Here is a 15,144-nt window from a genome sequence, read left to right on the forward strand (position 1 = left end):
GAAACGTTAACTCTGTTTTCTCCTTCACAGATGCTGCCAGACCTGCTGAGCTTTTCCAGCAACTTGATTTTTGTTCATTTTGGTCCATGTGTATTTGATTTGCAAACGGAAAAGTGATATAGCGAGTCAACATGCCCCATTGCTAGGTAGGGGAGAGAGAGACTTGATCCTGTGCAGCTCAGGATCAATATGCATAATCGTATTTGTCTCCCTCCATAGTTTTTGGTATGTAATGATGTACTAGACAGTATTATTTAGAAGGAAAAGAAGAATATTTGACTAACATTCTGAGGAAGGGTCACTGGACTCAAAACATGAACTTTGATTTCTCTCCACAGATGCTGCCAGACTTGCGGAGCTTTTCTGGCAATTTCTATTTTTGTTTTTGATTTCCAGCATCTGCAGTTGTTTTGGTTTTTATACTTGGGTCTGTAGCTGGCTAATTATGAGATGCAAATGTAGAAGTTTCCTGTGCTGTACACTCTTTGGTGAGAGAGGATATTTGCAGATGGAAATTTAAATCAATAAATAGAGAAATTATCAGCAAGATAAAAATGCTCATTATGTAATATCAAAACTTAATTTATATCGATACAGTACATACCAGTGCAAAGTATTGAAACTTTGTAAGCTACTTGGCAATGTATTCATTCTACTTCTCTGATCTGATTAACATTTTATGTTAGTAGTTCGATTCAGTGAAGACCGTAATTACAAAATTAAGTTTGTCTAAGGCTATGAGGGGGAAAAATACATTTGTGGTTTACTGCTCATGCATTGCAGTAAATGAGGCTCATTAAATAGTAATAGGCCACTTTCCTGCAGAACAAAACCCATACAAGTACATGCGTATAAAATACTGTAATTGGCTTTTTTTACATGAAGAATTCCAGGCAATATCCTTCATTAAAAGTTTTGTTGTTTAGACCGCAAAGACCAGACATGAATGAAATACTCCAAGCTGATGCCTCCTATATTTCCCTTGACAATTTAATTAGGCAGAAACATTTTTTGAATGGTAGTTTGTTATCTGTAACCGCAGCTCAAAACCTTTTGAATTTTAGATTACAAACCTGCAGGAAAATTGCCTTCCTATGAGGGATGAACAGGGAGGTGTATTGTAACTTTTTAGTTCTCATGATTGTTTTCCTGAATGGAAATCTTTAATATTTATGAGTTGACCTTTTTATATTTCAAAAACATATGTATACAAAGTATAACTTTAAGTTTAGTAGGCTTTAGGGTCGACTGATCTTGATTTTGAACTGCGAGATCTCTTCCAAATTGTGTCTCAAGTATCAAATAAATACTTTCCTTGTAATTGCAATGAAAATATTTTGTGCACCTTGGTTAAGCTTCAGAAGATTGTTCAATAATGTCCAGCAGTGTAGTCTATGTTCTTTTGCCAATGATGCTTTATTTGTGATGAATATTATGGATGCTGTATCATTATCAATGCTGCAAAATCTCAAACCTTCTTGTGATTCAACACAGCTGTAAAGGGAGCTGCTAGGGTATCCTTTGGATCTTTGTATCAAATGCAGGTTTTATCGTTTGAGTTGGAAATGAAAAAGTTGGGCAAGGTTGAAGACTGAGTCCAAATAAAAAAAAAAATCAAAATTGGACAACAGATTCAAAATTTTAGTTTTGTAATGTTGGCGAGGCCCCTTCTGGAGTACTGTGTGCAGTTCTGGACACCCTATCATAGGAAGGATATTATTAAATTGGAGAGGGTTCAGAAAAGATTTAACAGGATGTTGCCGGGAATGGAGGGTTTGAGTTAGAGTCATAGAGTCTTATCACAGAATCCCTACAGTGTGAAAACAGGCCCTTCAGCCCAACAAGTCCACACCGACCCTTAGAACATCCCACCCAGACCCATCCTCCTATAACCCACCTAATCTACACATCCCTGGACACTATGGGCAATTCAGCATGGCCAATTCACCTAACTTGCACATCTTTGGACTGAGTCCTACAGCACAGAGACAGGCCCTTCAGCCCAAACTGGTCCATGCTGACTGAAATGTCCATCCACACTAACCCCATTTGCCTGCATTTGGCCCATATCCTTCTAAACCTTTCCAATCCATGTATTCGCCCAAATGCCTTTTAAATGTTTTTAATGTACCCGCCTCAACCACTTCTGCTGGCAGCTCATTCCATATGCGTACCACCCACTGTGTAAAAAAGTTGCCCCTCAGGTTCCCATTTATTCTTTCCGCTCTTACCCTAAACTGATGCCCTCTACCCTGGGGAAAAGGACTGAGTGCATTCACCCTATCCATCCCCCTCATGCTCTTATAAAAGGGTAAAAAACCCCCCCCCCCCCCCCCCAGTTTCCTAAGCTTTAAAGAAAAATGTCCTACATTGTCCAACCTCTCCCGATAACTTATGCCCTTGAGTCCTGGCAACATCCTTGTAAATTTCTTCTGCACTCTTTCCAGTTTAATAACATCCTTCCTAAAGCAAGGTGACCAAAACTGAACACCATACTCTGTGTGGCCTGACTAATGTCCTTTACAACTGCAACATAACTTGCCAACTTATGTACTCGGTGCCCTGACTGATGAAGGCCAGTATGCCAGAAGCTGCCTTCGCTGCCCTTATGGCCCTACCATTCACCATGAAGCTCCTACTTTGATTTGACTTTCCAAGAAGGGGAGGCAATGGCTGAGTGGTATTATCGCTGTTAATCCAGACACCGAGACAACATTCTGGGTTCAAATCCCGCCACGGCAAATGGTAGAATTTGAATTCAATAAAATATATCTGAAATTAAGAATCTCATGATCACCAAGAATCCATTGCTGATTGTCGGGAAAACCCATCTGGTTCACTAATGTCCTTTAGGGAGGGAAACTGCCATCCTTACCTGGTCTGGCCTACATGTGGCTCCAGACCCACAGCAACGTGGTTGACTCTCATCTGCCTTCTGGGAAGTTAGGGATGGGTAATAAATGCTGCCTAAAAGCGACACCCTCATCCCGTGAATGAATAAAGAACAAAAATTGCAACAGCTCACATTTATCTATATTAAACTCCAGTTGCCATTTCTCGACCCACTTCCCCAGCTGATCAAGATCCTGCTGCAATTTCTGATAATCTTCCTCACGGTCCACGATACCGCCCGTTTTAGTATCATCTGCAACTTACTAATCATGCCCTGCACATTTCTCATTCAAATCATTGATAACAAACAGCAATGGGCCCAGCACCGACCCCTGAGGCACACCACTAGTCACAGGCCTCCAGTCTGACCAGCATCCTTCCACTATTACCCTCTGCTTTCTACCATCAAGCCGATGAGTTATGAAAGTAGACTGGAAAGGTTGGGACATTTTTCACTGGAGCACACGAGGTTGAGCGGTGACTTTATAGAGGTTTATAAAATTATATGAGGCATAAACATAGTGGACAGCCAAGGTCTTTTCCCTAGGGTGGGGGACTTCAAAACTAGGGGGCATATTCCTAAGATGAGAGGAGGAGAAAGTTTTTAAAAAGGACATGAGAGACAACTTTTCTACGCGGAGAGTGGTTTGTGTGTGGAATGAACTGCCAGAGGAAGTGGCGGATGCAGGTACAGTTAGAACGTTTAAAAGACATTTGGATAAATTCATAAATATGAAAAGTTTTGGAGGGATGTGGGGCAAATGCAGGCAGGTGGAACTAGTTTAGTTTAGGACAATGGTCGTGTGGACTGGTTGGACCAAAGAGTCTATTTCCATACTGTACGACTCCATAACTCTTTGTATATCACTTTGTTGGGCTTATTTGCGCTTTCAGTGAACAAATCTGCTTTGTTCTTTTCCCATGTTCATGAAATACTAATTCCCTTCACAACTTCTGAATATCAGCTTCGGTTTTATCCTTCCCCAATTTTTTTTCCCCTGACCTTTACCCCAATTTTCACATCAAAATCGTAGAGTTGATATGATGTATCATGGTTTAGTGAAGTACCCAGTGTAATTTAGGCAAAGGATGACTTGATCTGTGTTATTCTGGAGAAGGGGAATGTGCTACACATTAATCAAAGTTCAGTTTTATACGTAAGAAAGTAAAAGAGTTGTTTTCTTCATTAACTTCAAAGTTATATTCCGATCTTTCAGTTGATTGGAATCTACGACACATTGTAGAAACATTGTGCCAAACTGCTTGACAGATAAAATCTCTTGTATTAACACAATTCAGGACATTTTTGTCTTTTATTCCATACAGGTGTGACATTGCATCGAATTCAAGGCTATTCAACTGTAGCTCAGCAGTCTTTTTTTTCTTTATTCATTTACGGGATGAGGTGTTGCTGTGTAGGCAGCATTTATTGCCCATCCCTAATTGCCCAGAGGGCAGTTAAGAGTCAACCACATTGCTGTGGGTCTACAGTCACATGTAGGCCAAACCGGGTTAAGATGGCAGTTTCCTTCTCTAAGGGACATTAGTGAACCAGGTTGGGTTTTTCAGACAGTCGACAACAGATTCATGATCATCATTAGTCTCTTAATTCCAGAGTTTTTTTTCATATTGAGTTGAAATTCCACTATCGATAGCATTGGTAATTGATCTTCAAAACTAAGGCAACTCAGAAATGCTTGTGTCTGTAATTCTTAATGTTATTTGATTGTCATTAGTCTAGGAGTTTGAAAAAAATTGTTGCTAGCACTAATACAACAGCAAAATACTGCAGATGTTGAAAATGAGAACAAGAAATGTTGGAATATTTTGATGTCAGGCAGTACCAATGCACAGTAAAAGAATTAATATTTCAGGTCAATGGCCTGAATGTTGTATTGATGCTGCCTTACTTTCAGCAGGTTTTGTTTTTATTTCTATTCTTAGAATGGTTGGTTCATTTTGTATTCAGACCAAGGTCTGTTGCTATCACTTAATGTATACGAAAAGTAATAAAAGCATAGATTAAAACTTAAAATGTGGTCCCATCATGCGTGTGAATCACAGAAACAAAATCCCTCAATGAATGTTTGCTTTTACAAGAGATTGTGCATGTGGTAGTGTTGGGTAAGCTCCATTTTAATCATGAAAGTTCACAAATATTGACAGACCATCTTAAAATACTGAATACAGCTATAAAACTATCCATCATCGTGACTCTGGAATTTTCATTCTTTATAAAACATCAAGGTGAGTACACATATTGAAACAAAAATATAGTTTTATTTAAAAGACACAGCCAAATAACTTCGCATGCTGGAAATCAGAAAAAAAACAGAGATTACAAAGATAGTAGGAACTGCAGATGCTGGAGAATCTGAGATAACAAGGTTGTAGAGCTGGAGGAACACAGCAGGCCAGGCAGCATCAGAGGAGCAGGAAAGCTGACATTTTGGGTCTGGACCCTTCTTCAGAATGAATATTTTTCTGAAGAAGGGTCCAGACCCGAAACATCAGCTTTCCTGCTCCTCTGATGCTGCCTGGCCTGCCGTGTTTATCCAGCTCTACGCCTCGTTATCACAGAAATCACAGCGTTTGTGGAGAGAAAGTAGAATTAAAATTTCAGGTCCAGTGACCCTTCTTCAGAATGAATATTTTAATACTGCACTAGTCATGTATCAACTTTATTGATGATAATTTTTTCTGTTGTAATGATAAATGAGCCAGAATATTATTCTCACTTCTTGCAGTTTAGAGGCTACTTCATCAGTTATAAGGCCATTTCTGATTGTTCCCAATTTCCTCTGAAAAATAGAATATAAAAATACAATAACAGGATTGAAGTTTGGCTCTTTCTGATATTAACAGCACTGAAGATCCTGTCTTTGTCATCCGTGCCCAATCTGCTCAAAGCAGCTCTGATACTAGTGACGCCACTACTTCAGATAGCATCTTCTATGAACTATACATCAAGTGCAGAGATTGAACCAGTCACCCAGCAACTGGCTGAGAAACTCCTTGATATTATACAGAATAATGAACAAAAAGACATGGCTAGTAAACAGAAGGTAAGGGAGAGAAGATGGTTTCTTTGATTTATGAAATAGTGTAACAAGTAATGGTGTTGTGAGTAAAATCAATATCTTAATAAAACTCATCTAATATTTAATTGATGTTTTTGTTCTGCAAACCACACTAACTTGCATCTTGTCCCAAGGCTTTCCACAGAAGTTTTCTCAAAGAAAGCTTGATGACAAGCCACATAGAGAAATATTAAGACAAATAACCAAAACATTTTTGAAAAGATGGCTTTAAGACCCACTGATTTTTTTTTGGATTTGATTTATTGTTGTCACATGTACCTAGATACAGTGAAAAGTTTTGTTTTGCGTGCAGTAAAGATTATAGGGTGATAGAACAGAGTGAGGAATACAAAGTCATGGCTTCAAAGAAAGTACACAAAACACAAGGTCAGCATTGGATTTGAGGTGAACCTAAAGACTGAGTTTTAGGGAGGGAGTTTCAGAGCTCAGGCTTTCGTGCTGATGATTTGACAGTGTTTTGTACGACTTAAAATTATAAATTTTGTTGAAAAGTCCTGAATCAATAGACTGAGAATAATTAAATCGGCTGTGGTTACAATTTTTTAATTTAAATGTCTATGCAATGCTTAATGTAATTTTGTACTTTTGCATATTTTGCCAGGTTCAATACAGCTTCATAATCAATTGCTTAATATACTGTCACCGTTATAAAAGATTTCTACACAATAAAGTCTGACAGAGAAATACAATGAATGAGCAGGAAGTTGAGAGATGAATGTTTGGCAGGACACTCTGGGGACTACTCTGGTCCTCCTTTGATTAAAAGTCACCAATTTCCTCTGAAAATAACACTTTATACCTATTCGTACTTATTACTTATCCTTAGCACTTACCTGTGGAGCCTCAATCATGTATTTGAGTCCTGGACGGGAGGAAATTCTACAATTTGGAAAAAGAGGAGTTGCTTTAAAATTTTGTTAGCTTTTAAACCATTTCATTGTATGCTAGCCTCAGGTGACTTTTAACCATTTAGTTAGATTGTTCTCTCCTGGACATTTAATATGGAGTTCTCCATGGGGGAGATAATGTCAATGAAAATTCAGAATAGCTCTTATAAGATATTGGTGTTTTTGTCAATTTATTTTAAATCTGAGCTAATTTTGGACGAAATTGGAAAAAGCCATTATCTCTTCCTTGGTTCCCACTTACTGTCTATTTTGTTAAAACCTTGCTACTAAGTACTGAAATTATAGACTTTGGGTTGTCCTTTTAAATTCTACTGTTACATGTATAGCTTACCTTTGCTTGAAACATGTTTGTGTTTTGTTTTCTTTTTTAGCCTTCTTGTGAGCTTGCATTTCCTATAACTAGTTGGTATAAAACTATTTTTGCAACTTGGAAGCTCTTGGATAGTTTCAGTATGGATGTGAGCGCTGCTTCTGTTTGGTTGTCTTCTATCAAGTCAACATTGGCTGTCAATGACAAAGTTCCTGAACACATTGCTCTTGTGATTGCATATGTAATTTTAAAAGAGGATGGGGAGTCTCTTCGCTTTGCTCTGGATACTGCCAAAGACTTGGCTAAAGCCGACACTTTCCAGGTAACAATTCTGCTACTACTAAATCAAGCCTAAGAATGTTTGCAGAGAACAGGTTTACAGGACAGTGATTCCACTGTTGCAAAAGGTTAGTCAAAGTACGTACTGGTTGAAATACTTCACACTCCAACTGTTGCTGTTATATACTGTTATATACCATGCTGAATGAGATAAGGAGTGATTCACCTTTGCAGCGTGTAAGATATGAAACATTTATTCTTCAGTTACCACCACTGGTTATTCAAGCTGACTCTGGAGACGAAATTTCTGTCTTCACTTTTAGACAAACAATATGATTAGCTAGACCTGTTTGCATAAAGTTTGTTTTGGTGAAGCGGCTTCTAATTTATTGAAGGGGGAGTTGTATTTAATGAATAACTTCTTTTCTGCTGTTAAAGTAATCCAGTTCCTACCTTTCCTTTTCATTTGTAGGCACCACATCTCATTTCTGTTCTGATGTTTAAGTTGGGAAGACCACTGGAACCGACCCTGTATCATGCTATTCTTTATACACTTCCTGCACTGGGCACACACAAGGTATGTTTTAAGAAACACCAGCAATCTTGTTAATGATAATATCGATTACTGACAGCATTAGTGAGTGAAAACCTAAGTTCACGCAAAGTTCACAGATGGAGTGAAATGTAATGGTCGAAAACTGCACCCCTTTTCACAACTGTTTAAACATTTGTGATGTCCTGAGCATAGCTGTCTTCTAACTCAGTTCTTACCTTCTGATATCAGGTTTGTGTTGCTCAGATAATTCGTGCTTTACACATGCTGTGGAAAACAACACATCTTAAAGCCGTATCTCTGCGTCTTATGACAATTCTATGGGAAAATCAGGTGAGGAAACTTTGCATTTGGATGCAACATTGTTTGTCAGTTTGGTCGCTTTGAGTGTTGGTCACAGTGGTTCTGTTAGCGCAGGGTTTCAGTAACAGTGTGCAAGAGATGTCAAAGCAAAGGCTGACCATTTAGAAAATAGAAATCCATGGCTACTTGTTGTAATTAGTCAATGAGCAGAATTGATTACATAATGCAAGTGATCAAATAGCTGCCTGTTTTATGCTGTTTGACTCGAGCATTCAGTTGTATGAGTTGTTCTGAATGGGTGCATATAAAATCCAGTGTTCCAATCAATAAAACCTTCTGTAAATTAAGTTTTCTTGCATTAAAGTGTGGATTTTCCACTTTTTAATGACCCCAAACTAGTTCTTAGAGCACTGTATTGTGTGGTCCACTGAATTGGTGCTTTTTTGTCTTTCTCCGAGAATATGATAGCTAAATGACTGTACAGCTACTCATGTGCACTGTTCTCCTGAGTCACAAGATACAAAAACCATGATGTTTGATCACCATTGGGAAATTCTACTGTGGCTGGTATCTAATGAACTTAATTTTTATGTTATTTTCCAACTCGTATCAAAATTATAGTTCTGTACTTGATATTTGTGGGGAAAATTGTTTCCTCTGGTGTTATTTTTATACAGAATGCACTAAATTATTTTTAAAGGTTTGATTGTATTTTTGATTTCTAGGTGATGTTTTGTTGCTAATTATTTGCTTTGTGCAATTTCATTTTGTTCATTTCTTAGGATCGTGTTTATCCAGAGCTGCAGAAGTTCATGGCATTAGTTGATATGCCGTCAGTATCGCTTGTTAAGGAGGATCAGTGGGAGCAGATGATAGCCAAAGCAGCAACGATCAGGGACATATGCAGGAAGAGGTGAGAGTCTTTTTTTGAAGAATGGAGTACTGTACATTGCTGTAAAAAGACCTGTTGTCACTTCTGAGGATAAGTGGAAGAATGCCCAGATTTTAATGATTGCAATTGCACAAGGTTAGATTACAGGTATAGTATGTAATGGGAAAAATAAACAGAATGTTGTTGTGACGGGAATTGGTTACAATAGTAACGGAGGTTATTATTCAGTTTTATAAGGCATTGGTGAGACTGCATCCAGTCTCCCATTTAAAATAGGATGTTAACACATTGGAAGCAGCTCAGAAAAGAACTACTGGGCTTGTATTTCGAATGGTGGGTTGTTTGATGAGAAAACTTGTATCTAATGGACATTCATGGAGTAAGAGGTGACTTTGAAGGATACAAGACTCTGAAGGGGTTTGACAGGGTGTATGTGGAAAGGATGTTTCCTTTTGTGTATACAGGTAGTTCCGCTGTAATGTGATTGATGAGTAGTGGACCCTGTTTGGATAACACAGACTTCCTGCTGTGCAGCTATAGCAATTTCTCTATAACGCGATTTTCTATAGCGATTATCTATAGCACGAGGTCACACAACGCAACTGTTGCATTATAAGACAGCCACCTGCAGTTCTAGAATTCTGCTAAAAAATGTGGGTTGCCCATTTATGACTGAGATGACGATTTTTTTTGACTGTTTTGAGTCTTTATAACTCTCTGCCTCAAAAGGAGGTAGAAACACAGGCTTTGAATATTTTTATAGCAAAGGCAGGTAGATTCTTGATAAGTGATGGGGTGAAAGGTTTTGGGGTCAGCAGAAATGTGGAGTAATCAAATCTGCTTTGATCTCTTTAGTGGAACAGGCTAGAGTGACTGAATAGCTCTCCTCATGGTCCTGCTCCTAACCTGTACGTTTGTACAAAAAATTATACTTTGTCAGGAGAAAAGAATCCTGATTGGTTGGCAAGTCAAAGCTGATTGGCCAATTTGTTTCCATGTTGGAAGCAAGGAGAGCTACCGACTTCCCATGCTTCCAAGTAATTCCAAAACATTGCAATGCTTGGATTTTTGATCTTGTTTGCAGAGTTGAAAACCCTGCTTAAAAATATCTGTTGCTTCTTGCAAGTGGGAGTGGTTACTGAGGAGGGAGGGAATATACTGGCAGATGTTACACCTGATTTCCAGCATCTGCCATTCTTTTGGTTTTTTTATCCTTGAAGCAAATAGGCCTAGTGTCGGTCGATCTTTTCCAACTTTGGTTCACGGATGCAAACACGTGAAAGGTGAGCAGAAGACACTATGACCTGTGGCTTGTTCCACCATGCCATATGGTTCTGGCTGATCTGCTACTCCAATTTCACTTTCCCACCTACTGCCAATAAGCACTGAGAAACCAATAATTTATCAATTTCAGCCTTAAATGTTCTGAACAATTGCAGCATCCACTGTCCTATAGGTTGTATATTTCCAAAGAATCTCAGTCCTCTGAGTGAAACAAAGACCTCATTTCAGGCCCTGTACGACTGACCCCAACCAGGGAACATAAGCCCATAAGAAATAGGAACAGAAGTAGGCCCATTGATCCTGCTTCGCCATTCAATAAGATCATGGCTGATCTTTTTGAGACTCAGTTCCACTTTCCCACCCACTCACCATAACCCTTAATTCCTTTACTGTTCAAAAATCTATGTATGTTTGCCTTAAAAACTTTAACAAGGCAGCCTCAACTGCTTCACTGGGCAGGGAATTCCACAGGTTCACACCCCTTAGGCGAAGAAATTCCTCCTCAACTTGGTCCTAAATCTTCTTCCCCTTATTTTGAGGTTAGGCCCCTAGTTCTAGTTTCACCTGCCAGTGGAAACAACCTCCCTGCCTCTATCCGATTTATTCCCTTCATAATCTTATATATTTCTATAAGGTTCCCCCTCGTTCTTCTTATTTCCTGTGTATACAGTCCCAGTTTACTCAATCTCTCCTCATAAGGCAACCTTCTCAATAAAGACCTCAGGCCAACCGTCTCAAGTCCCTTCCAGAGTTTTCTTTGCTTAATGAGAATCGCCTCTCATTCTTCTGAGCTCGTGGAGAGTCAAGACCCAATGTACTCAGTCTCTCATCAGAGGACAACCCACACATCCCAGGAACCAATCGGTGAACAAAGAAAATTACAGCACAGGAACAGGCCATTCGGCCCTCCAAGCCTGCACCGACACGCTGCCTGTCAAGACTAAAATCCGCTACCCTTCCGGGGACCGTATCCCTCCATCCCTGTCCAATTCATGTACTTGTCAAGACGCCCTTTAAAAGTCACTATAGTATCTGCTTCTACTACCTCCCTTGGCAGTGAGTTCCAAGCACCCACCACCCTCTGTGTAAAAAAAAAAACAAAACTTGCCTCGTACATGACCTTTAAACCTCGCCCCTCTCACCTTTAAACCTATGCCCCCTAGTAACTGCCTCTTCCACCCCGGGAAAAAGCTTCTGACTGTCCACTCTGCCCATGCCCTTCATAATCTTGTAGACCTCTATCAGGTGACGCGGCTTTCTCCTCTGTTTATTGAGTTTATCTATTGAGCTCAATTTGAAGGAGTTAATATACTCTACATCAGTTGAGTGTTTCTTTTGCTGAGTTTGTCTGTATATCCATACCTCTATAAGGATAAAATTTCTTTGAATCTCTTTCATATCACTGAGACTCATGAATTTTAAAACTCGCCTTTGCTAGTTTTTGGATTACAGTACAGTAATGAAATCTATATGTCTGGATCATGTCAGCTCTCGGAAGTTTCTTGAATTTATGTTTTCATTTTGCATTTGTCAAGCACTACATGGTTAGGGCATTTCTTTGTACTTTTGCAAGAAACCATATACTGTGCACTCATTTAACAAAACCTTAGTGTTACAGATATGGAGCAGTACTCGCTATCTCTTACTGTCACTTTGTGTGAATTCCTGTTCTGAAACTTGAACTTTTTTTGCTCCATTCCAAGAGCCTTTACTCCTCATTATGGAACTTTTGTGGTCAAAGTCTGGGATACATTTTCCAGTCTCTCCACAACAGTAGGTTACGTTGGAGAAGTACCTAACGTAGGCAGAATATTATTTGTAATCTAAATTAAACAGACTATTTGTCTTTTGAAGGTTTCAAGGGAGTCTCGGCCTGATTGCCAGTACCGTTTCTCAATTGGACATTCTTTGCAGGATGACAATTGAAAAGCAGGTCTCTGAATGAGAGAGAGAGAGAGAGAGAGACAATAACTATAGTGGCCTGGTGTGGAGTGTGGGTGGCAGCTAGGGGTTAGACCATGTGGAGGCCCCCTGCGTTGGTCTGGGTGGAGAGCCCTTGGAGAGAGACTGGAATGTTTGTCTTTTTAACTTTGCTTCGTGTTTTTCTGACCTATGGTTATACTGGGTACAGCTGTAATGTAACTTTGTTTTCATTTCTCTATCCTGTAAATAAAGATTATACCGAGGTATCTTTTGAACCTAAGATGGCACTGTAAATGGCGACTAATAAACTTTTTCACTGTACTTATTTGAGCACATGTGACAATAAAGCTCCTTCATTCATTCATTCATTCAACTTAAAAGTTAAGCTGCTTTCAATCGAATGTAAAATTTAATAATTTCATTAATTCTGGTTTACATTCCCTTTTCATTTTTCATTTGTGCTTTCGTAGATCTTACCAGCACGGATCTGATATGTTGGCAGCAATCTCCAAGATGCTGAATGAATGTGCAAGATCTGACCAGGCCACGCCTGCAGTTCTTGTACTTCAGGGGCTACATGCATTATGTCAAGCTGAGGTAAGTTTGGCTAAATTGGTTCATGATGGAGGTTACAGAGTGCAGCTTGAAATTTGCTTGATGTTCTGTCCTGTTTTGCACTAATTGGAGGTAAAGAGCATATGACATTTGTCTTGAAGATTTTCAATCTTCTTTTGAAGTAATGCCTTTCAGAAGTTGATAACCACAGGTGAGGTGCTGGGAAACTGGAGGTTGGCAAACGTGGTGCCACTATTTAAGAAATATCGTAAGGAAAAGCCAGGGAACTATAGACTGGTGAGCCTGACATCAGTGGTGGGCAAGTTGTTGGAGGGGATCCTCAGGGATAGGATTTACATTCATTTAGAAAGGCGAGGACTGATTAGGGATAGTCAACATGGCTTTGTGCATGGGAAATCGTTCTCACTAACTTGCTTGGGTTCTTTTTGAAGAAGTAATGAAGAGGAGATGGCGGCAGAGCAGTTGATGTGATCTAAATGGACTTCAGTAACGTGTTCGACAAGGTTCCTCATGATAAACCGGTTAGCAAGGTTGGATCAGATGGAGTACTGGGAGAACTAGCCATTTGGATACGTGACTGATTCAAAGGTGGGAGAGAGAGGGTGGTGGTGCAGGGTTGCAGACTGGAGGCCTGTGGCCAGCGGTGTACCACAAGGATCGGTGCTGGGTGCCTGCTTTTCATCACTTATATAAATGATTTGGATGTGAATATAAGAGGTATGGTTAGTAAGTTTGCAGATGACACCAAAATTGGAGGTGTACTGGACAGTGAAGAAGGTTACCTCAGAGTACAAAAGGATCTTGATTAGACGGGCCAATGGGCCGAGGAATGGCAGATGGAGTTTAATTTAGGTAAATGTGAGGTGCTGCATTTTGGAAAGGCAAATCAGGGCAAGACTTATACACTTAATGGTAAGGTTCTGGGGAGTGTTGCTGAACAAAGAGACCTTGGAATGCAGGCTCATAGTTCCTTGAAAGTGGAGTCGCGGGTAGATAGGATGGTGAAGAAAGCATTTGGAATGCTTGCCTTTATTGGTCAGCGCATTGAGTTAGGAATTGGGAGGTCGTGTTTCGCCTGTACAGGACATGGTTTGCTATTTTTGAAATACTCCGTTCAATTCTGGCCTCCCTGCTGCAGTCTCCCTGTGAGGCAATTTAGCCTGGCCAATCCACCCTAACCTGCACATCTTTGGACTGTGGGAGGAAACCAGAGCACCTGGAGGAAACCCTCTCAGACACAGGGAGAATATGTAAACTCCACACAGATAGTCATTCGAGGGTGGAATCGAACCCAGGTCCCTGGCGCCGTGAGGCAGCAGTGTTAACCACTGAGCCAACGTGCCACCCTGTGTTGTTTTTGGCATCAACAGTTTTTTATTGAGTCTTACAAGGTTCTCTTAGTTAAAGGGCATTGGTTGGTTTTAGAGAATATCCTGATGCAACATTTGGGACAATAGCCAATCATTACATTAGATATTCAAAGCAGATACATAAATTGTTAACTGGTGCTGCCTTATCTTGGGAAAGATCAATGGTGCTGGTCAGATAAGGAGGACAAACGTAAAATGTAATTTCGCAGAATTGGGAGAAAGTATCACCAGGATGACCTTTACCTTGAAAGAAACAAAACCAGAAATTTGGTAGAAATTATCAGGTCAATCCAACATGGACTGTTTATGGCCAATGAGCTGTACATCCATGAATGTGCAGGCATGTGTAGCCTAGGTGGATTAGCCTCGGGGAATGCAGGGATGGGGAAGGGGTGTGGGTCTGCGTGGGGTGCTCTTTGGTGTGGACTTGATGGGCCGAACGGCATGCGTGCACACTGTAGGGATTCTGTGATTCTATAAACAAATAAAAGCTCTAAATAATGATACAAAACTGATGCACAAAGGCCTGGTCCGTACAGGAAACTGCTTTGTCAAGCTTAATGAGTGTTATTGGAGTTGCGCTCACCCAGGCAAGTGGGGAGTATGCTATCACATTCCTGACCTGTGCCCTGTAGATGGTGACAACAAGGTGCAGGGCTGGATGAACACAGCAGGCCAAGCAGCATCATAGGAGCAGAGAGGCTGACGTTTCGGGCCTAGACCCTTCATCAGAAAAGCTTTTCTGATGAAGGG

At 40.0% G+C, this 15,144-nt stretch overlaps 1 protein-coding gene across 1 annotated transcript in view; it reads left to right on the forward strand.

Moving 5' to 3' along the window:
* Window positions 1-15,144, forward strand: part of LOC125487639 (focadhesin-like) — a 22,470-nt gene that overhangs the window by 6,171 nt on the left and 1,155 nt on the right. Inside the window, exons 2-7 of the mRNA XM_048619564.1 lie at window positions 5,758-5,957; window positions 7,273-7,533; window positions 7,963-8,067; window positions 8,275-8,376; window positions 9,129-9,259; window positions 12,916-13,042. Of these exons, the coding sequence (XP_048475521.1) occupies window positions 5,758-5,957; window positions 7,273-7,533; window positions 7,963-8,067; window positions 8,275-8,376; window positions 9,129-9,259; window positions 12,916-13,042 (926 nt within the window). The remainder of the gene's footprint in view (window positions 1-5,757; window positions 5,958-7,272; window positions 7,534-7,962; window positions 8,068-8,274; window positions 8,377-9,128; window positions 9,260-12,915; window positions 13,043-15,144) is intronic.

Source organism: Rhincodon typus, chromosome 3 (genome assembly GCF_021869965.1).
Source record: "Rhincodon typus isolate 14 chromosome 3, sRhiTyp1.1, whole genome shotgun sequence".
NCBI classification, from domain to species: Eukaryota; Metazoa; Chordata; class Chondrichthyes; order Orectolobiformes; family Rhincodontidae; genus Rhincodon; species Rhincodon typus.